Source organism: Cervus elaphus, chromosome X, assembly GCF_910594005.1.
Source record: "Cervus elaphus chromosome X, mCerEla1.1, whole genome shotgun sequence".
NCBI lineage: Eukaryota > Metazoa > Chordata > Mammalia > Artiodactyla > Cervidae > Cervus > Cervus elaphus.
Window position 1 is genome coordinate 121,887,034 of NC_057848.1, and position 23,776 is coordinate 121,910,809.

Here is a 23,776-nt window from a genome sequence, read left to right on the forward strand (position 1 = left end):
GTCATGGAGAAGAAAAGACATTTGTGGCTGCTCTCTCCCTGCACCCAAAAAAACTTGGAAGGCAAGTCAGAAATGTGTGAAAGATATGTTGTGGCATTTGCCATGGAATTTGACAGCAGTTTTGTCCTATCTCCCTACAACCGTTAACAGTGGCTTTGGCATTCCATTTCTCTATAGGACCATACAAATATATTAAGTTTTAAAAAATTGTTTCTCTGTCAATGATTTCATCAGGGACACCGTATGAGATTTGGGTGGCACATTTTGTAAACCCATTTATTCAAGAGAAGACCAAAGCCTTTTATGAATTTTTTATGTGTGGGTATATATATGTATGTATATGTATTAACATATAGATTACACCTAAAGAATATGTTAGGACCAAATTTTGTTACCCCTAGAAGTGCAAGCGTGGTTTAAATGTATAAGGTTACCACTGCAATTCACCACATTAATAGAAAAATGGAGGGAAAACAATTCTATGATCATCACAATTGACGCATTATAAGTGTTTGATGAAAATTAATCTATATTCAAAACAGCAAACTAGGAATAGAATGGAACTTACTCTGATAAAGTATATCTACAAAAAAAGCAAGTAAACAGGTTGAAATGGAGAAGATTTTTCACTTCCTATCGGGAAAAATGCCAATTATCACCTGCTTTAGTCCAGACTATTCTGGTTAGGTTTGTTCAATGCTGCAAAATGAGGAAAGGTTTAAGGTTTAAGCCAGCAGAAACTGTTGATATTCAAATATAATAGTCTATTTTGCAAAGCAAAAATAATCTAGATCTAAATTTGTGGAATTAATATGCATATTTAGAGGAATTGTTGGACAGAAAATCTATATACAAACATTCTGTCTCTACATACATCCTCAACTAGACAATAAAAATCACAAGCCGTGAATTTTCAGTAACATTAAACAGCCGGGGATAAATTTAACAAAAAATGTGCCAGGAGAAAACGAAACTTTATTGACAGAACTTTAACAGTCAAATATACAACGTAAGAACAGCATGGATCATTTCAGTTTATCTTCTTTCAAGGAAATGGTTGCCCTTCACCTACAATATAAACATTAAAGAAGTTACTTAGCAGAACTTTATTTCGATGATAAGAGAGGTATAGAAAGTTCACTGCAGTTGTAGTTTTATAAAATGGACTAAAACAAGTACACTAAGGGCGACCCTTTGGGTTACCTTCAGTTAATCCTCTCTAGAGATTTTATAGACTTTTCAAGCAGTATTTTTAAAAACACACTACTCTTCCTAGTTATACAAGACAATAAGGACACTGAGTTCAGAACAAATGAAATCAACTGAACCTATCAGAAGGTCGTTTTCAGTAGAAGGCAAACCTGTGTACACATTCAGTAAAATATCTAACAACAAAAAACACCCTAAGAAAAACAAAATACACAAAAAATGAAACAAAAAGTCCCAAAAAAGTATCATTCAAATGTGTTGGCTTCAAATAATAGTCCGAATATAGGATAGCTAAACAGTTGTTATCTCTCTTACTGCTTAAGTGAAGTAAATAAAGAGGCCAGTATTGCATTTGTTTCTTCTCTGCTGTGGAAAAGTGTAGAAATTTTCATTTGTTCTAATTTATCCCTGATATGGTTGCTTTCAGTCGGTTAAACATCTGTCCCCCTGTTTACTTGTGGCCCTCATGTAATTCGGAATGTTTCTTTTCACCCTGGAAAGCACTCCAGTTGGTATAGTAAATTATATGCTGACACTAATTTTTAGTCATTACTATCACTGGCGACATGGTGACATCAACATGTGAAGCAGAAACAGGACTGTTTCTCACAGCCACACCAAAAAAGGAAAAGCAAAAAAGGAGAGAAGAGAAGAAAAGGGAGAGCAAGAGGGAGTATGAGTGAGACAGGAAAGCAAGTAAGAGAGAAAGAAAATCTGGAAAAGCAGATTTTTTTGTTTGTTTCTAAATGATAATTGCTTTTGAGAGACAACTCTGACCAATTTCAAGTTCATCCACGGCATTTGTGATGTTTAGTTATTTAGTTACTGTGGGGTATGTTAAATAATATTTGTTTTCCCACCCTATTAGCCATTTCATCAATATTCTGAAAATATCTGAGTTCCAGATTATACTCAGTTTTAATTCTGTAAGATACTAACTGTTATAGTCTGGGTTCGTATTTCTTATTATGTATACTTGGGCTCTGTCCTTTTTCCTCACAGTTATGTCAATTGAGAGGAATGGACTTGCAATTTGGGGTTGGCAGATACAAGCAATTATATTCAGAATGGATAAACAACAAGGTCCTACTATACAGCACAGGGAACTATGTCCAAATCACAACGGAAAAGAATATTAAAAAATGTGTGTGTGTGTATACACACATATACATGTTAAAAAATTATGTAAACTAGCACATTGCCTTTATTTATTAATAGTTGAGTTTATTTTCCTCTTCCTAACAATTCATACCTGTCTTTTATTCAGTATCTTTTTCTTTCTCCCTTAGGTTTATTCTGTTGCTCTTTTTCTTACCTTTTATGTTGGGTGTAGGATTTTATATTTATGGACTTTGTAATGTATGTATTTTTCTTTTTAAATAGCACACATATTTAGGGCTAAGATTTTTCCATGAGAACGTTTTAATCATGCTGTGTAGTTACTTGAAAGTAGTCTGAAAGTTGTGTTTTCGTCTAAATGTTCTAATGGAATGGAACAAAAATGTAAAGTGAACATATTTAGAAGGCTAATACACAGCAAATTCCTCCCTAACTATGAAGTTCTTCCTTTAAAATCAGAACCATGCAATTAATTGTCAGCAATTTGGAAAACACGTATGTGAAACATACTAAGTTGATTACGCGGGAAGAACTAGAGTTACAATCTTCGCCCTTCAAAACTTTTTAAACTCATGCATCAAAGAGGAAAAATAACATACTTGATATGCTTAGAGACAATTATATCATGAGGCTCAGATTTTTATTAGGTCTTTAAGAGTGAGAGTGGGGTGTTTGGCAAAAACCATCATAGTATTGTAAAGCAATGATCCTTCAACTAAAATAAGCAACCCCCCCCCCCCCCAATAAAGACCAAACGTGGGGGCAGGTGGTGTGCTTAGCATATGTATCTTACTCACACCTGCCTTGAATATCACTGACTACATGCACTCTCTCAACTTGATCAGCCACAGAAACAGGAAACTAGACTATCTTTTGCCATTTCATTGTTCAGTCATTTCATGCTTCACTGGGGAAAGGACTGAAAATCCAACTATTTTGTTTAAGAGCTAGAGAATTCAGAATTTGAGAGAATTTAACAAACACGAAGCAGAATGTTGGCTCATTTTCTTTTTAAAAAAATTAATTTACTTATTTTAATTGGAGGCTAGTTACTTTACAATATTGTGGTGGTTTCTGCCATACATTGACATGAATCAGCCACGGGTGTACATGTGTCCCCCATCAGAAAATGAAATCTCAATTCCCCTGTTATAATTAGATTCAAGATGACATTTTATGATAAATACATCATGAAAAACAGAGTATTCTTGTATGCATTCCATCGAAGAGAATCAGAGAATGCAAAAATTAGCATTGAAAAATGAGCATTTTAGTGTATCTGTTCTGAATTCACAATTTATATGAGTCAAGTTGAGTTTAGAAGTTAAGGGATTTCACAGAATCACACACATTATGTTAAAGCTGGTACTAGAACCTACTTGAATGCCTGAGCATATTTCATATAAACTGATATCTATTACAAATGCACTCCATATTTGTTACAAGCAGAAATTATAAAAGAACCTGAAAATTATTAACTGTTGCTTAAAGTACTTATATAATGAAGAAAACGGTTTCCTATTTTCAACTCGATATGGCTTTGATCCGAATAAAGAAAGTTACAGACTTTCTTTATTCGCAAGTCTGTAAGTCAGACACTCAGGCATCTGGGGTCTGAACTACCTTTCAAAGAATATGTGAACTCTGTTATTAAAATAATAGTAGTGTTCCCTCTATATTATTAAAGATATAATATTCTGGAAAAACAGAAACCACATAAATTACTTTCTGAATGGATGACATACCTGCTTCTGGCATTTCAACAGGCTCTCTATTTGATGCAATCTCCCCCTTGACATCAGGACCATCTCCACCCTGACCCCCAGTCTTTGCCACAGCCAATTCCCGGAGATCAGTTTCCAGGACAGCATCTTTAAAAACAATGCATGAATTCCGCTGTAAAGCATACAATATAAACAAGGGAATGATGATATTAATTCCCTCAGTGTTATGAATTAAAAGCCTTAGGATAGTATGGTAAAGATGTAACGAATAAGAACCTCAGGAGCATTATTCCAGGAATGTTTTGCTGGAGAAAAGGGAAAGCAGAAGTTTCTGAATGCTATTACCATTTTCCTTTTCCAGGGTTGTCCTCAGACAACTTAGTTGCCCCCTCTCTCTTTGTCTTGAAAACAAGGGAACATTTGAGCGACCACACTAACTGGCAAACTATACTCTCCTCAGGATTTTAGGAATTGTCTGAAGTCCTTTTCTAATGTTTCCTTTCCTCCTCTGACTGATTATGTCTTAAGGCATGATGCACAGATATACTTTACCTTCAGAGGCATCCTTCTCCTTCTCTTCATCAGGATTCACTGGATCCTCTCCACTTACTTCCTCCTTTTCAGGTGTGATATCCTGAATCTCAGCTGGTGGTCCCTCTTCTTGAGGTTGCTCAACACTGGGCTGAGGGTCCTAGGACAGTGTGCATGCAAATAAAAACATTTTGTTGTTAATACATCTAATAGCATAAACATAGATAATACACAGATATATCTGATCATAAGTAAACCTAACAATATTTTTCCAACACAATTCTGTGTACTTACTTTTAATAAAGTGACTCTTCCCACAGAGAAGAGTTAGCTCCCATAAGAGTTACCCAGAAAGACTTTGGAAGCTATTTCAATCTATGCTGGGATGGAAGTATGCAATCTGTTGTTAATAAGCAGGAGGAGGGAGTCACTGGGCACATTTCCAGGGAATTTAACAGTATACTCATCCAGGCAATGCCAGACTGTAATGCATCTGGATCAGTGTTCCTTCCTAAGACAAACTGTCACCCTTTATCAGCATGGAAGACCTGTATCACTGCCTCTGTACTACTTGACATCATTTTCTCAAAAATAAACTTGTGCGAATAGAAAACATCAAATGGTAAGATACTCACAACCACACGTTCATCCAGCCGGGAGCAATCTGGATCTACAGGTCCCAGTGTTGATGCCCCTTGCCCATTCATATTTCTCCCTGAAAGTAGAATATTGTGACTTAGATACTGTATTTAAGAGCACAGCTACATTTGATCACTTTTATGACCATATGTTGATTATTATTTTTTTTAATGTGAAAATACTTTTAAAAGAAAACTCTGGTTAAGTATGAGTGTACATGCATTCCAATTAAACCAAATACAGTTGCTTGCAAAGCCATTTGTGTCTCTGCTAAGCCGGCAGAGAAATCACCTTAAGGTACACAGGAAGGCTGAATTTTTGTGAGGCAGTGTGATTTCACAACAGAATTCTCCATCATGAAGATACTTAGTGAAATACTGCTAGGAATTTAAAAATTCAGGGCTATTGCTCTTCTCACACTCCTATTCACCAGACCTATTTTCCCCAACTCCCCTGGAATTCAGTTGGAACACGAAGAAAGGCTCAGTCTTACAGCCTGACTATGGGGAGTTTCTCAGTGTCCGTGGCTGAGGTGAGTCTGCATGCAGAGCAGCCGGTCCACTTCTCTCTTGGCACCTTACCACAAAACCCGCGATACAGTCACAACCCCAGCGCGGTCCAGTTTCCAGGTCTCTCCTTAATCGCCCACCCCGGCCCCTGCCCAGGTCCCACTGCCGGCTCCAGATTCTGTGCCCTGTCATCAGTTCCAGGGCCCCAGTGAACCAGATATCTCAAATAGCACCCCCAAGTCTCCCCCCACCATCATCCGACCCCCTGCCCTCCTCTGCCCACCGCCCTTGCTCTCCCAACACCAGGGCAAGAACTATGGCGTCGCGACACTTGTCAGGAGAAAGATGACGACCTCGAGGGCCTTCTTCCTCAAAGGCCCCAGATCGCACTGCCCGACCCGCCCGAAACTCGCTGGCTCCCCCTCACACGTGCACACACTTAAACTCCAGACAGGACAGATCTGTGGACCTACCTGGTGAGTCTCAAGTGGTCAGAAAGGACCGGGATTGAATAAACACACCCGTCTCAGGCCCAACGCTCCTCACAGAACGCTCAGGAAGGCGGACGTGCACCGAGGCGCATGCGCACGAAGGGGTACACTGCGCATGCTCCCTGAGTTGGGCGTGAGCTGTGCTGGTTGAGGTTTTCCCGCCACTGAGGTAGTCCTGGAACCGCAGGGTCTCTGCAGGATGAGCAAGGAGGCTTGAATACTGTATTTTTTTCCTTCCAGTGCAGTCTTTCTTATGCATCCACAGACTGTGGTGATAGGAAGCCCCAGGTTACCCTTAGGGGAGCATGTGTCTCAGAAAGACCCTCATGACAGAACTAGACATTACGGTTTTTAATACCTATTTTTATACAGGCTTTGATGAACCATTTCCTTCTCTGCTTCTGGGTTTTCCAGCATGCTTGCAATGGCTTTACTCACTTCCATGGAACAAATACATAAATAGATACCCCTGTTTCCTTTTTTTGCTTGGAGCACTGTGCATTTAAATCTCTGAACTGGTAACTGATTTCTCTGAATATACCTCTGGTTCCTATACAATATTGTTGTTTTAGCATCGGGCTTTACTTTCACCTCCAGACACATCCACAGCTGGGTGTTGTTTCCACTTTGGCTTAGCCTTTTCATTCCTTCTGTAGCTATTTCTTCACTCTTCTCCAGTAGCGCATTCTTCTTATTCTAGTACAGCAGAAATTTTCGTACGTACTAGGAGGTTTAATTTTACCCGGTTTTACCCAAGAGAAAGGAAAACATGCTCACACAAGGACGTTTACTCAAATATTCCACACATGTATTCCTAACAGCCAAACATAGAAACAACTCAGTTATTCAACAACTGGTATACAGGTGAAAGAAAAACAAAAGAGTATACAAAGTGTACAAAGGAATACTACACCGTAATAAAAAAAAAAATGTAACTACTAATGCATGTAAGAGCAAGGATGCATCTTAACTGTGCAAATGAGAGAACCAGATACAGAAGGCTACAGGTTATATGATTTAATGTCGATGGATTTCTGGAAACAGCACAACTGTTGGCACAGAAATGTATCTGTGGTTGCCAGGGTATAGGAGTGGAGGAAGGAGTCTGATGGCAAATAGCCCAAGGGAGCATTTTTGAACGATGAGACATTTTCTACATTTTTATTGCGGTACCATTTACACCACGGTATACATTTGTCAAAAATCTACAAACGGTAATCCGTTAAAGTGTTGGCTTTTATTGTATATAAATTATACCTCAATACTTTTTTTAAAGGAAAAGGAAATTTTAAGTATTTCAGTATTGGTTATTGTATCCATCTAGACCATGAGCTCAAAAACATAAAAATCGTATTTTGGAATTCTTCCCAGACCTGGCCAACTTCCAGGATTCCCCATGACACCTTTGTACTCTTATGACAGGACACAGAAACTTGGTCTAAACCTTGTTTACAATTCCCTCTCCTTCACCTCAAGTCCAGATTCTTGCTGAGTTCTGTCCCTTTTACTTCGTAAATGTCTAATGCGTCTACGTTTTCCCATGTCCACCACATCTGCTCTAGTCCAAGGCCTCCCTCCATTTAATTGTCAAGCCCCTTCTAACGGGTCTCTCATATTCACTCAGGGTGTCTGTCTCCCTCTTCCCACCCTCTCCCTCCCTCTTACAGTTGCAGAACTATCACTTTCGAGATAAAGGCTACTCTCCGATACAAGGACTTGGAGGCATGGTCTAGTCTCTGCCCACTTTGCTACCAACATCGAAAGGAGAGCTTCCTTTTCTTCTCTCTCTTATCAGGCTTCCTTCGCACCATCCAATTCCTAAGCTTCTCCATTTAGATTGTCCCCAATTTCTGAAGCCCCCTGGTTAGTAAAGTCCTTCCAGCTAGGCTTCACTTTCAGATACACAACTTAGGTTTCAAGAAGGCAAAACCACCAAAGATCAAATTGCCAACATCCGTCAGATCATGGGGAAAGCAAGGGAATTCCAGAAAAACATCTAATTCTGTGTCATTGACTATGCTAAGATCTCTGACTGCGTGGATCACAACAAAGTACAGAAAATTCTTAAACAGAGAGCAGTACCAGACTACTCGACCCGTCTCCTGAGAAACCTGTATGCAGGTCAAGAAGCAACTCTTAGAAGCAGAGTTGGAACAAATGACTGCTTCATAATTGGGGAAGGAGTACGACAAGGGTGTATATTGTCATGCTGCTTATTTAACTTATACGCAGAGTACATCATGCGAAATGCTGCACTGGATGACTCACAAGCTGGAATCAAGATTGCTGGGAGAAATAGCAACAAGCTCAGATACACAGAATGATACCACTCTAATGGCAGAAAGTGAAGAGCGACTAAAGAACCTTTTGATGATGGTGAAAGAGGAGAGTGAAAAAACTGGCTTAAAACTCAAATATTAAAAGTCTAAGATCATGGCATCTGGTCCTATCACTTCATGGCAAATAGAACGGGGGTAAGTGGAAGCAGTCCATCCTAAAGGAGATCAGTCCTGGGTGTTCATTGGAAGGGCTGATGTTGAAGCTGAAACTCCAATACTTTGCCACCAGATGCAAAGAGCTGACTCATTTGAAAAGACCCTGATGCTGGGAAAGATTGAAGGCAGGAGGAGAAGGGGACGACAGAGGATGAGATGGTTGGATGGCATCACCGACTCAATGGACATGAGTTTGGGTGAAGTCTGGGAGCTGGTGATGGACAGGGAGGCCTGGCGTGCTGCGGTTCATGGGCTCGCAGAGAGTTGGACACGGCTGAGGGACTGAACTGAACTGAAGTGGAAGCAGTGACAGATGTCATTTTCTTGGGCTCCAAAATCACTGCAAATGGTGACTGCAGCCACGAAATCAAAAGACCTCCCATTTTCAGTCCTTTTGGACCTGGGTTTTCATACCTCTGTAAGGGCACAACAGCTGCTATTTATAATTCCCTGTTATTCCTTAAGCAGAGTGCATTCTGAATAGGTCCTATGTTGCAGAAATATATATTTTTGGTGCGTGAGGATGGAGATGCGGCCTCAGAGATCTAAGCGTTTTGTTATTACATAATAATAAGGATAGAAGGGAGGAATCAGACAGCTGGAGGACTTCCCTGTAGCTCAAACAGTAAAGAATCTGCAGGAGACCAGGGTTCGATCCCTGGGCTGGGAAGATCCTCTGGAGAAGGGAATGGCAATCCACTCCAGTATTCTTGCCTGGAGAATTCCATGGACAGAGAAGCCTGGCGGGCCACAACTCATGGAGTCACAAAGAGTCAGACACGACTGTGTGATTCACACACACACACACACACACACACACACACACAGTTGGAGGGCTTCTGAGATCTGGTCACTATCAAGCCAATAGGGGACGTCATGGAGAAGAAAAGACATTTGTGGCTGCTCTCTCCCTGCACCCAAAAAAACTTGGAAGGCAAGTCAGAAATGTGTGAAAGATATGTTGTGGCATTTGCCATGGAATTTGACAGCAGTTTTGTCCTATCTCCCTACAACCGTTAACAGTGGCTTTGGCATTCCACTTCTCTATAGGACCATACAAATATATTAAGTTTTAAAAAATTGTTTCTCTGTCAATGATTTCATCAGGGACACCGTATGAGATTTGGGTGGCACATTTTGTAAACCCATTTATTCAAGAGAAGACCAAAGCCTTTTATGAATTTTTTATGTGTGGGTATATATATGTATGTATATGTATTAACATATAGATTACACCTAAAGAATATGTTAGGACCAAATTTTGTTACCCCTAGAAGTGCAAGCGTGGTTTAAATGTATAAGGTTACCACTGCAATTCACCACATTAATAGAAAAATGGAGGGAAAACAATTCTATGATCATCACAATTGACGCATTATAAGTGTTTGATGAAAATTAATCTATATTCAAAACAGCAAACTAGGAATAGAATGGAACTTACTCTGATAAAGTATATCTACAAAAAAAGCAAGTAAACAGGTTGAAATGGAGAAGATTTTTCACTTCCTATCGGGAAAAATGCCAATTATCACCTGCTTTAGTCCAGACTATTCTGGTTAGGTTTGTTCAATGCTGCAAAATGAGGAAAGGTTTAAGGTTTAAGCCAGCAGAAACTGTTGATATTCAAATATAATAGTCTATTTTGCAAAGCAAAAATAATCTAGATCTAAATTTGTGGAATTAATATGCATATTTAGAGGAATTGTTGGACAGAAAATCTATATACAAACATTCTGTCTCTACATACATCCTCAACTAGACAATAAAAATCACAAGCCGTGAATTTTCAGTAACATTAAACAGCCGGGGATAAATTTAACAAAAAATGTGCCAGGAGAAAACGAAACTTTATTGACAGAACTTTAACAGTCAAATATACAACGTAAGAACAGCATGGATCATTTCAGTTTATCTTCTTTCAAGGAAATGGTTGCCCTTCACCTACAATATAAACATTAAAGAAGTTACTTAGCAGAACATTATTTCGATGATAAGAGAGGTATAGAAAGTTCACTGCAGTTGTAGTTTTATAAAATGGACTAAAACAAGTACACTAAGGGCGACCCTTTGGGTTACCTTCAGTTAATCCTCTCTAGAGATTTTATAGACTTTTCAAGCAGTATTTTTAAAAACACACTACTCTTCCTAGTTATACAAGACAATAAGGACACTGAGTTCAGAACAAATGAAATCAACTGAACCTATCAGAAGGTCGTTTTCAGTAGAAGGCAAACCTGTGTACACATTCAGTAAAATATCTAACAACAAAAAACACCCTAAGAAAAACAAAATACACAAAAAATGAAACAAAAAGTCCCAAAAAAGTATCATTCAAATGTGTTGGCTTCAAATAATAGTCCGAATATAGGATAGCTAAACAGTTGTTATCTCTCTTACTGCTTAAGTGAAGTAAATAAAGAGGCCAGTATTGCATTTGTTTCTTCTCTGCTGTGGAAAAGTGTAGAAATTTTCATTTGTTCTAATTTATCCCTGATATGGTTGCTTTCAGTCGGTTAAACATCTGTCCCCCTGTTTACTTGTGGCCCTCATGTAATTCGGAATGTTTCTTTTCACCCTGGAAAGCACTCCAGTTGGTATAGTAAATTATATGCTGACACTAATTTTTAGTCATTACTATCACTGGCGACATGGTGACATCAACATGTGAAGCAGAAACAGGACTGTTTCTCACAGCCACACCAAAAAAGGAAAAGCAAAAAAGGAGAGAAGAGAAGAAAAGGGAGAGCAAGAGGGAGTATGAGTGAGACAGGAAAGCAAGTAAGAGAGAAAGAAAATCTGGAAAAGCAGATTTTTTTGTTTGTTTCTAAATGATAATTGCTTTTGAGAGACAACTCTGACCAATTTCAAGTTCATCCACGGCATTTGTGATGTTTAGTTATTTAGTTACTGTGGGGTATGTTAAATAATATTTGTTTTCCCACCCTATTAGCCATTTCATCAATATTCTGAAAATATCTGAGTTCCAGATTATACTCAGTTTTAATTCTGTAAGATACTAACTGTTATAGTCTGGGTTCGTATTTCTTATTATGTATACTTGGGCTCTGTCCTTTTTCCTCACAGTTATGTCAATTGAGAGGAATGGACTTGCAATTTGGGGTTGGCAGATACAAGCAATTATATTCAGAATGGATAAACAACAAGGTCCTACTATACAGCACAGGGAACTATGTCCAAATCACAACGGAAAAGAATATTAAAAAATGTGTGTGTGTGTATACACACATATACATGTTAAAAAATTATGTAAACTAGCACATTGCCTTTATTTATTAATAGTTGAGTTTATTTTCCTCTTCCTAACAATTCATACCTGTCTTTTATTCAGTATCTTTTTCTTTCTCCCTTAGGTTTATTCTGTTGCTCTTTTTCTTACCTTTTATGTTGGGTGTAGGATTTTATATTTATGGACTTTGTAATGTATGTATTTTTCTTTTTAAATAGCACACATATTTAGGGCTAAGATTTTTCCATGAGAACGTTTTAATCATGCTGTGTAGTTACTTGAAAGTAGTCTGAAAGTTGTGTTTTCGTCTAAATGTTCTAATGGAATGGAACAAAAATGTAAAGTGAACATATTTAGAAGGCTAATACACAGCAAATTCCTCCCTAACTATGAAGTTCTTCCTTTAAAATCAGAACCATGCAATTAATTGTCAGCAATTTGGAAAACACGTATGTGAAACATACTAAGTTGATTACGCGGGAAGAACTAGAGTTACAATCTTCGCCCTTCAAAACTTTTTAAACTCATGCATCAAAGAGGAAAAATAACATACTTGATATGCTTAGAGACAATTATATCATGAGGCTCAGATTTTTATTAGGTCTTTAAGAGTGAGAGTGGGGTGTTTGGCAAAAACCATCATAGTATTGTAAAGCAATGATCCTTCAACTAAAATAAGCAACCCTCCCCCCCCCCAATAAAGACCAAACGTGGGGGCAGGTGGTGTGCTTAGCATATGTATCTTACTCACACCTGCCTTGAATATCACTGACTACATGCACTCTCTCAACTTGATCAGCCACAGAAACAGGAAACTAGACTATCTTTTGCCATTTCATTGTTCAGTCATTTCATGCTTCACTGGGGAAAGGACTGAAAATCCAACTATTTTGTTTAAGAGCTAGAGAATTCAGAATTTGAGAGAATTTAACAAACACGAAGCAGAATGTTGGCTCATTTTCTTTTTAAAAAAATTAATTTACTTATTTTAATTGGAGGCTAGTTACTTTACAATATTGTGGTGGTTTCTGCCATACATTGACATGAATCAGCCACGGGTGTACATGTGTCCCCCATCAGAAAATGAAATCTCAATTCCCCTGTTATAATTAGATTCAAGATGACATTTTATGATAAATACATCATGAAAAACAGAGTATTCTTGTATGCATTCCATCGAAGAGAATCAGAGAATGCAAAAATTAGCATTGAAAAATGAGCATTTTAGTGTATCTGTTCTGAATTCACAATTTATATGAGTCAAGTTGAGTTTAGAAGTTAAGGGATTTCACAGAATCACACACATTATGTTAAAGCTGGTACTAGAACCTACTTGAATGCCTGAGCATATTTCATATAAACTGATATTTATTACAAATGCACTCCATATTTGTTACAAGCAGAAATTATAAAAGAACCTGAAAATTATTAACTGTTGCTTAAAGTACTTATACAATGAAGAAAACGGTTTCCTATTTTCAACTCGATATGGCTTTGATCCGAATAAAGAAAGTTACAGACTTTCTTTATTCGCAAGTCTGTAAGTCAGACACTCAGGCATCTGGGGTCTGAACTACCTTTCAAAGAATATGTGAACTCTGTTATTAAAATAATAGTAGTGTTCCCTCTATATTATTAAAGATATAATATTCTGGAAAAACAGAAACCACATAAATTACTTTCTGAATGGATGACATACCTGCTTCTGGCATTTCAACAGGCTCTCTATTTGATGCAATCTCCCCCTTGACATCAGGACCATCTCCACCCTGACCCCCAGTCTTTGCCACAGCCAATTCCCGGAGATCAGTTTCCAGGACAGCATCTTTAAAAACAATGCATGAATTCCGCTGTAAAGCATACAATATAAACAAGGGAATGATGATATTAATTCCCTCAGTGTTATGAATTAAAAGCCTTAGGATAGTATGGTAAAGATGTAACGAATAAGAACCTCAGGAGCATTATTCCAGGAATGTTTTGCTGGAGAAAAGGGAAAGCAGAAGTTTCTGAATGCTATTACCATTTTCCTTTTCCAGGGTTGTCCTCAGACAACTTAGTTGCCCCCTCTCTCTTTGTCTTGAAAACAAGGGAACATTTGAGCGACCACACTAACTGGCAAACTATACTCTCCTCAGGATTTTAGGAATTGTCTGAAGTCCTTTTCTAATGTTTCCTTTCCTCCTCTGACTGATTATGTCTTAAGGCATGATGCACAGATATACTTTACCTTCAGAGGCATCCTTCTCCTTCTCTTCATCAGGATTCACTGGATCCTCTCCACTTACTTCCTCCTTTTCAGGTGTGATATCCTGAATCTCAGCTGGTGGTCCCTCTTCTTGAGGTTGCTCAACACTGGGCTGAGGGTCCTAGGACAGTGTGCATGCAAATAAAAACATTTTGTTGTTAATACATCTAATAGCATAAACATAGATAATACACAGATATATCTGATCATAAGTAAACCTAACAATATTTTTCCAACACAATTCTGTGTACTTACTTTTAATAAAGTGACTCTTCCCACAGAGAAGAGTTAGCTCCCATAAGAGTTACCCAGAAAGACTTTGGAAGCTATTTCAATCTATGCTGGGATGGAAGTATGCAATCTGTTGTTAATAAGCAGGAGGAGGGAGTCACTGGGCACATTTCCAGGGAATTTAACAGTATACTCATCCAGGCAATGCCAGACTGTAATGCATCTGGATCAGTGTTCCTTCCTAAGACAAACTGTCACCCTTTATCAGCATGGAAGACCTGTATCACTGCCTCTGTACTACTTGACATCATTTTCTCAAAAATAAACTTGTGCGAATAGAAAACATCAAATGGTAAGATACTCACAACCACACGTTCATCCAGCCGGGAGCAATCTGGATCTACAGGTCCCAGTGTTGATGCCCCTTGCCCATTCATATTTCTCCCTGAAAGTAGAATATTGTGACTTAGATATTGTATTTAAGAGCACAGCTATATTTGATCACTTTTATGACCATATGTTGATTATTATTTTTTTTAATGTGAAAATACTTTTAAAAGAAAACTCTGGTTAAGTATGAGTGTACATGCATTCCAATTAAACCAAATACAGTTGCTTGCAAAGCCATTTGTGTCTCTGCTAAGCCGGCAGAGAAATCACCTTAAGGTACACAGGAAGGCTGAATTTTTGTGAGGCAGTGTGATTTCACAACAGAATTCTCCATCATGAAGATACTTAGTGAAATACTGCTAGGAATTTAAAAATTCAGGGCTATTGCTCTTCTCACACTCCTATTCACCAGACCTATTTTCCCCAACTCCCCTGGAATTCAGTTGGAACACGAAGAAAGGCTCAGTCTTACAGCCTGACTATGGGGAGTTTCTCAGTGTCCGTGGCTGAGGTGAGTCTGCATGCAGAGCAGCCGGTCCACTTCTCTCTTGGCACCTTACCACAAAACCCGCGATACAGTCACAACCCCAGCGCGGTCCAGTTTCCAGGTCTCTCCTTAATCGCCCACCCCGGCCCCTGCCCAGGTCCCACTGCCGGCTCCAGATTCTGTGCCCTGTCATCAGTTCCAGGGCCCCAGTGAACCAGGTATCTCAAATAGCACCCCCAAGTCTCCCCCCACCATCATCCGACCCCCTGCCCTCCTCTGCCCACCGCCCTTGCTCTCCCAACACCAGGGCAAGAACTATGGCGTCGCGACACTTGTCAGGAGAAAGATGACGACCTCGAGGGCCTTCTTCCTCAAAGGCCCCAGATCGCACTGCCCGACCCGCCCGAAACTCGCTGGCTCCCCCTCACACGTGCACACACTTAAACTCCAGACAGGACAGATCTGTGGACCTACCTGGTGAGTCTCAAGTGGTCAGAAAGGACCGGGATTGAATAAACACACCCGTCTCAGGCCCAACGCTCCTCACAGAACGCTCAGGAAGGCGGACGTGCACCGAGGCGCATGCGCACGAAGGGGTACACTGCGCATGCTCCCTGAGTTGGGCGTGAGCTGTGCTGGTTGAGGTTTTCCCGCCACTGAGGTAGTCCTGGAACCGCAGGGTCTCTGCAGGATGAGCAAGGAGGCTTGAATACTGTATTTTTTTCCGTCCAGTGCAGTCTTTCTTATGCATCCACAAACTGTGGTGATAGGAAGCCCCAGGTTACCCTTAGGGGAGCATGTGTCTCAGAAAGACCCTCATGACAGAACTAGACATTACGGTTTTTAATACCTATTTTTATACAGGCTTTGATGAACCATTTCCTTCTCTGCTTCTGGGTTTTCCAGCATGCTTGCAATGGCTTTACTCACTTCCATGGAACAAATACATAAATAGATACCCCTGTTTCCTTTTTTTGCTTGGAGCACTGTGCATTTCAATCTCTGAACTGGTAACTGATTTCTCTGAATATACCTCTGGTTCCTATACAATATTGTTGTTTTAGCATCGGGCTTTACTTTCACCTCCAGACACATCCACAGCTGGGTGTTGATTCCACTTTGGCTTAGCCTTTTCATTCCTTCTGTAGCTATTTCTTCACTCTTCTCCAGTAGCGCATTCTTCTTATTCTAGTACAGCAGAAATTTTCGTACTTACTAGGAGGTTTAATTTTACACGGTTTTACCCAAGAGAAAGGAAAACATGCTCACACAAGGACCTTTACTCATATATTCTACTCCTGTACTCCGAATAGCCAAAGCTAGAAACAGCCCAACTATTCAACAACTGGTATATAGATGAAAGAAAACCAAAAGGGTATACTCGTACAAAAGAATACTATACAGTCATTTTAAAAGGAACTACTTATGCATGTAACGGCAAGGATGCATCTCAGCTGTGCCAATGAGAGATGTCAGACACAGAAAACTATGTATTATATGATTTCATGTCAATGGATTTCTGGAAAAGGCACAACTATAGGCACAGAAATCTGTCTCTGGTTGCCAGTTTATAGGAGTCGAGGAAGGAGTCTGAATGCAAATAGTCCAAGGGAGCATTTTCAAACCAATGGGACGTTTTCTACATTTTTATTGTGGTAACATTTACATGATGGTATGCATATGTCAAAACTTGGCAAACGGTAATGCTTTAAAGCATTGACTTCTATTGTAAATAAACTATATATCAATACTTCTCACTTTTTAAAAAAGGACAAGGAACTTTTAAGTATGTAAATACTGGTTATTGTATCTATCTAGACCATGAGCTCATAAACACAGAAACCTTATTTGGAATTCTTCCCAGACCTGGCCAACATCCAGGGTTTCCCATGACACCTTTGCACCCTTCTGACAGGACACAGAAACTTGGTCTTAACCATGTTTCCAATTCCCTCTCTTTCACTTCAAGTCCATATTCTTGCTGACTTCTGTCCCCTTTACTTTGAAAATGTCTAATGCATCTACTTTTTCCCATGTCCACCACATGTGCTCTAGTCCAAAGCCTCCCTCCACTTAATTGTCAACCCCCTTCTAACCGGTCTCTCACATCCACTGAGGGTGCCTGTCTCCCACTCACCGCCCTCTCCCTCCCTCTCTTACAGTTGCAGAACTGTTCATGACTTTCTAGATAAAGGCTACTGTCCTACACAAGAACTTGAAGGTATGGTCTAGCCATTGCCCAGCTTGCTAACAACATGCAAAGTAGAGAATCCTCTTTTTGTCTCTCTTATTTGGCTTCATTCACACTCTCCAATTTCTCAAGCTTAGATTATCCCATATTTCTGAAGCCTCCTGGTTAGTAAACTACTTCAAGCTAGGCTTCAACAGTATATGGGACGAGAACTTCCAGATATACAAGTTGGGTTTGAAGAGGCAGAGAAACAAGAGATCAAATTGCAACATTCCTTAGATCATGGAGAAAGCAAGGGAATTCCAGAGACACATCTACTTCTGCTTCATTGAGTAGACTGCCTCAAGGCCTCTGACTGTGTGGATCACGACAAACTGTGGAAAATTCTTAGAGATGGGAGTACCAGACTAGCTGACCTGTCTCCTGAGAAACCCGTATGGGGGTCAAGAAGCAACAGTTATAATAAGACATGGAACAACAGACTGTTTCAAAATTGGGAAAGGAGTTGTATATGGTCAATCTGTTTATTCAACTTACATGCAGAGCACATCATGGGAAATGCTGGGCTGGATGACTCACAAGCTGAAATCAAGGTTGCTGGCAGAAATATCAACAAGCTCAGATGTGCAGATCATACCACTCTAATGGCAGGAACCAAAGAGGAACTAAAGAACCTCTTGATGAGGGTGAAGAGGAGAGTGAAAAGGCTGGCTTAAAACTCAGCATTCAAAAATATAAGATTATGGCATCCAGTCCTATCATTTCATGGGAAACAGAAGGGGGGGAATTCGATGCATGGACAGATTTAATTTTGGAGGCTCCAAAATGACTGTGGATGGTGATTGCTGCCATGAAATTGAGACATTTGATCCTTGGAAGAACAGCTATGACAAAGCTAGTATGCATGCATGCTCATGGCTTCAGTCTTGTCTGACTCTTTACGATCCCATGGACTGTAGCCTGCCAGGTGCCTCTGTCCATGGGATTCTCCAGGCAAGAATACTTTGGTGGATTGCCATGCCCTCCTCCCATGGGGCATGGCAGGGGATCTTCCCAACCCAGGGGTGAAACCCATGTTTCCTGCATCCCGTGCATTGCAGGAGGATTCTTTTTTTTTTTTTTTTTTTGCCACTTTATTCATGTTTTAATTGAAGGATAATTGCTTTACAGAATTTTGTTGTTTTCTGTCAAACATCAACAAGAATCAGCTATAGGTACACCCATGCAGGCGAATTCTTTACCAGTGAGCCACCAGGTAAGCCCATGTCAAACCCAGACAGCATAGTATAAAGCAGAGACATCACTTTGCCAAAAAAGGTCCGTATAGTCAAAACTATGGCTTTTTCAGTAGTCATGTACAGATGTGTGAGTTTGATCATTAAGAAGGCTGAGTGCCTGAAGCCTTAGAATTAACTAATTATGTAACTCAGCTCTCAGCTTTTCAACAGGCATTAATGGAACTCCGGGAGGTGACTCCTGACCCAGCAAGCCTCTGAATCAAGCAAGCCTCTACTTGAGCCAGGAACCAAGGTCCTGATAAAAAACATTGGGATCTGGGGCCAACCCTGGAACCCCTCTGGGAAGGCCCTTACCAGGTTATTCTTTCTTCTCCCACAGTTGACAAAGTGCCAGGAAGTGATTCGTGGGTGCATCACACTCGAGTTTAAGAGGTGGCACCATGAACAGAACTAAGTGACATCATTTTATGTCTTTACTTTTTATGCTCTGACTTTGTGCTTTTCAGATGGGCCTGATAATCTATGTGAGCCTACTTCTGCTGACTCAAAAAATCCCGAGTCTGGCATTTGATCCTCAAGACAATGCCTTCCTGTCCTGGGCTCACTCCTATGCTGCATTCCACAATCGGTCTAACTCCTGGGTCTGCAGAGCGCTCCCCTATTCATCAGTGGAAGGCTTCCCATGGTGGACATCTCCACTTCAAAGAAAAGACTTTCTCCAAGTCCAAAAATACCTTCGACAACAATCGTATGTGATGCCTCTTCTTAATCTGATGGCATCTAAGATGGACTGGTGCAACACTTTGTACTTTAACTATGGATATAACGTGATTTTTAATTTTGGTTATACATTGTCTTGGTTTAATGACTATTTCACTACACATAAGGTAAATGGGTCTAGATCTAGTGGCTTTTTACCTGATGTTTATCAAATATGGAATGTTATGAGGTTATATGGCTAACTCCTGAAAAAGGATGTCTAATGTCTACTGCCCCTATATGCTGGGAACAAATAGAGCCATCCCCAGAAGTTAGCCAACAACTTAATTATAATGATTGGAAACAATTGGGATTTTTGCCTCAGGAAATATGCAAGGTAATCATTCCCGTACTTCCCAACCCCAGTTCAGGTCCTCCCTTTGCCTGGCCAGGCACTAATTGGGGCTGGATATCTCAGTCACGTTGGCTTGCTCCAAACGGGACCTATTGGATATGTGGCTCTTACCTATGGGCATGGCTTCCCCCTGGCTGGATAGGGAGATGCACCCTAGGTCTAGCTTTTACTCACAGCTTCATATTTTCAGAGCTTCTAGAAAAGCCTGCTAATTCACCCCATCTTAAGCCTCAGTGGGCAAGGTCTGTATTTCACTGGTGTGATTATTTGGCTGCTGTGTTTGTTCCCTCTCTGGGAACTACAAATGTTATGCTATGAGTGAATGCTTTGACTAATTTTACTCAACAGGCATTACAAGATTCTCAAAAAGCTGTTTCAGCTCTTAATGCCAAACAAGCACAAATTCGAAAGGTGGTTTTACAAAACAGATTGGCCTTAGATATTCTGACAGCTGCACTAGGAGGAACTTGTGCCATTATTCATACCCAGTGCTGTACATATATACCTGATATAAGCACTAATGTTACTCATTTTTCTAAACACATGAACAAGACGATTCAGGCTATGGATGCTCCTGAAGGCTCAATTGCCTCACTTTGGGAGATGTTAACTAGTTCCCCATGGTGGAAAACTATCTTAACTACAATATTTCTGATTGTTCTGTTTTTGCTGTTTGCTCCCTGCACCTGTAACTGTGTAGCTGTATTTGTTTCTGTTATGCCCGATGTCCGAATCCCCGAGCGGGAAAAGAGAAGGCTTCCAAGACAATGCAACTCGCAAAAAGGGAAGTTTATTGCTGACTTGAACAAAAGAGAAAAGAATCAAATCAACAAAATTAGAAATGAAAAAGGAGAGGTTACAACAGACAATGCAGAAATACAAAGGATTATAAAAGACCATTATGAACAACTATATGGCAATAAAATGGATAACCTGGAAGGAATGGACAGATTCTTAGAAAAGTCCAATCTTCCAAGACTGAACCAGGAAGAAATGGAAATTATGGACAACCCAATTACAAGCACTGAAATTGAGGCTGTGATCCAAAATCTCCTGAAAAACAAAAGCCCAGGATTGGATCGCTTCACAGAAGAATTCTATCAAATATTTAGAGAAGAGCTAATGCCTATCCTTCTAAAACTCTTTCAAAAAATTGCAGAGGAAGGAACACTTCCAAACTCATTCTATGAGACCACCATCACCCTGATACCAAAACCAAAAAATGACAACACAAAAAATGAAAACTACAGGCCAATATCACTGATGAACATAGATGCAAAAATCCTCAACAAAATTTTAGCAAACAGAATTCAGCAACACATCAAAAAGCTCATATACCATGATCAAGTTGGGTTTATTCCAAGGATTCAGGTATCCTTCAATGTATGCAAATCAACCAATGTGATACACCATATTAACAAACTGAAAGATTAAAAACCATATGATCATCCCAATAGATGCAGAAAAAGCCTTTGACAAAATTAAGCATCCATTTATGATTAAAATTCTTCAGAAAATGGGCATAGAAGGAACCTACCTCACATAGTAAAGGCCATATATGATAAGCCTAGAGCAAACATTACTCCTAGAGCAATTATTTTCTGCGATTCTGAGGGTTGTCTCTTCACCTTCTTTATAGTTTCCTTTGCTGTGTAAAAGAGTCAGACTCGACTAAGCTTCTGAACTGAACTGAACTTGCTGTGTAAAATACTGTAAGTACAATTAGATCCCATTTTTTATTTTATTTCCAAAGAGGATATTCCTAAATTTTTTGTTAGAGTGTTCTGCCTGTGTTTTCCTCTAAGAGGTTTTATAGTATCTAGCCTTAAACATTCAGTCTTTAATTCATTTTGAGCTTTTTTTTCCCCCCTGTGATGTTAGGAATTGTTCTAATTTCATTCTTTTACATGTTACTGTCCAATTTTCACATTACCACTTATTGAAGATGCTGTCTTTTCTCCATTGTATATTCTTACCTCCTTGGATATAGATGACGTGCCCCATAGGTGCATGGGTCTATCTCTGGGCTTCCTATTGTGTTCCATTGGTCTTTCCCCCCTTTTTTGTTTTTAATGACTAGAGATGTTACATAAGTCTTTGTTGTAAAGCTGGTGTGGTACTATTGAATTCTCTGAGCCTTTGCTCTTCTGTAAATCTTTTGATTTCTTTGTTGAATCTGAAAGAAGAACATTGCCTGGTAGAGTATTTTTGATTATAGGTTTTTCCCTTTCACCACTGGAAATATATCATGCCACTTCCTTCTGGCCTGCAGAGTTCCTGCTGAGAAATCAGCTGATAATCTTATGGGGATTCCCTCTTATGATATTTGCTACTTTTCCCTTGACCTGCTTAATATTTTCTCTTTGTTGTTAGTTTTTCAGTTTGCTTAATATGTGTCTCAGTATTTTCCTCCTTGTGTTCATCCTGTGTGAAATTCTCTGCACTTTCTGCACTAGAGTGTCTGTTTATTTTCCAACATTAGGGACATTTTCACCTGTTATGTCTTCAGGAATTTTCTCAGGCCCTTTCTCTCTCTTCTCATTCTGGGAGCCCTACAATGTGAATGTTGGTCCATTTAATGTCCCGGAGGTCTCTTAAACTGTCCTCATTTCTTTTCATTTTTTTCTCTTCATTCTGTTCCTTGGCAGTGGTTACTACCACTCTGCCTTCCAGTTTATGTATTCATTTTTCTGCCTCATTAATTCTGCTATTGATTCCTTCTCTTGTATTTTTCATTTCAGTTGTTGTATTGTTTAACTGTTTCTTTGTTCTTTCGATCTTCTACTTCTTTGTTCAACATTTCTTGTATCTTCTCAGTCTGTCCCTCCATTGTTTTCTTCTGAGATCTTGGATCATCTTTACTATCACTGCTCTGAATTCTTTTTTGAATGGATTGCCTATCTCCACTTTGCTTAGCTGTTGTTCTGGGGTTTTATCTTGCTCCTTTGTGTGGAACATTTTCCTGTGCTATCTCATTTTGACTCACTTTCGGTGTTTATGTCTCTGTTCGGCAGGCTGCAGGATTGTATTTCCTCTTGTTTTTAGTGTCTTTCCTCTTGTGGGTTAGGTTGTTCTGAGAGTTTTGTTCAGGATTCCTGGTGGGAGGGACGAATGTCTGGCCAGTGGTGGGTGGAACTGTGTCTTGTCCCTCTGATGGGCAGGGTCATGTCAAAAGGTGTATATAGAAGTGGCTGTCGGCTCAGGAAGACTTAGGCAGCCTGTCTGCTGATGGGTGGGACTGTGTTCCTACCCTACTGGTTGTTTAGCCTGAGGCATCCCAGTGCTGGAGCCTACAGGCTTTTGGGTGGGACCAGTCTTGGTGTTAAAATGGTGGCCTCCAGGAGGACTCATGCCAATGAGCACATTCTGATGCATCCACTACACGTTTCCCCACGGTGAACTGCGGTTGCCCCTTGCCTCCCCAGGGGACCTCCAACACCAGAAGATAAGCCTTGCCCTGGGTCCTATGAGTCACAGCTTTTCCCTCAGGTTCTGGTGCACAGAAGACTTTGTGTGCACCCTCCAGGAGTGGAGTTTCTGTTTTTCCAAGTCCTCTTGAGTTCCTGTGATGAAGTCCCACTGGCCTTCAAAGCTAAATGATCTGTGGGCTTCAGTTCTCAAGCCAGACTCCCAGACTCTGGAGCCTTACATTGAACTTAGAACTCCTCCTGTGGGAGAAGCTCTGTGATGTAACTATTTTTCAGTGTGTGGTTTGCTCACCAAGTGGGGATGGGATTTGATTGCATTGTGAATGCACCCCTCTTTCCATCTTATTGTAGCTTATTCTTTGCATTTGGATGTAGAATATCTTTTTTGGTAGGTTCCAGTCTTTCTGTCGATGGTTGTTCAGCAGTTAGTTGTGATTTCAGAGTTTTTGTGAGAGGATGTGAGCTCAAGTGCTTCCACTTTACCA

General features: G+C 39.9%; 1 protein-coding gene across 1 annotated transcript in view; it reads right to left on the reverse strand.

Annotated features, from left to right (window-relative positions):
- Positions 1 to 955: 955 nt before the first annotated feature.
- LOC122690037 (retinitis pigmentosa 1-like 1 protein) overlaps positions 956 to 23,776 on the reverse strand; it is a 49,311-nt gene continuing 26,490 nt past the window's right edge. Inside the window, exons 4-10 of the mRNA XM_043896981.1 lie at positions 14,809 to 14,888; positions 14,195 to 14,333; positions 13,664 to 13,789; positions 5,219 to 5,298; positions 4,605 to 4,743; positions 4,074 to 4,199; positions 956 to 1,068 (exon numbers count right to left, since the gene is read on the reverse strand). Of these exons, the coding sequence (XP_043752916.1) occupies positions 1,046 to 1,068; positions 4,074 to 4,199; positions 4,605 to 4,743; positions 5,219 to 5,298; positions 13,664 to 13,789; positions 14,195 to 14,333; positions 14,809 to 14,888 (713 nt within the window). The 3' untranslated portion in view covers positions 956 to 1,045. The remainder of the gene's footprint in view (positions 1,069 to 4,073; positions 4,200 to 4,604; positions 4,744 to 5,218; positions 5,299 to 13,663; positions 13,790 to 14,194; positions 14,334 to 14,808; positions 14,889 to 23,776) is intronic.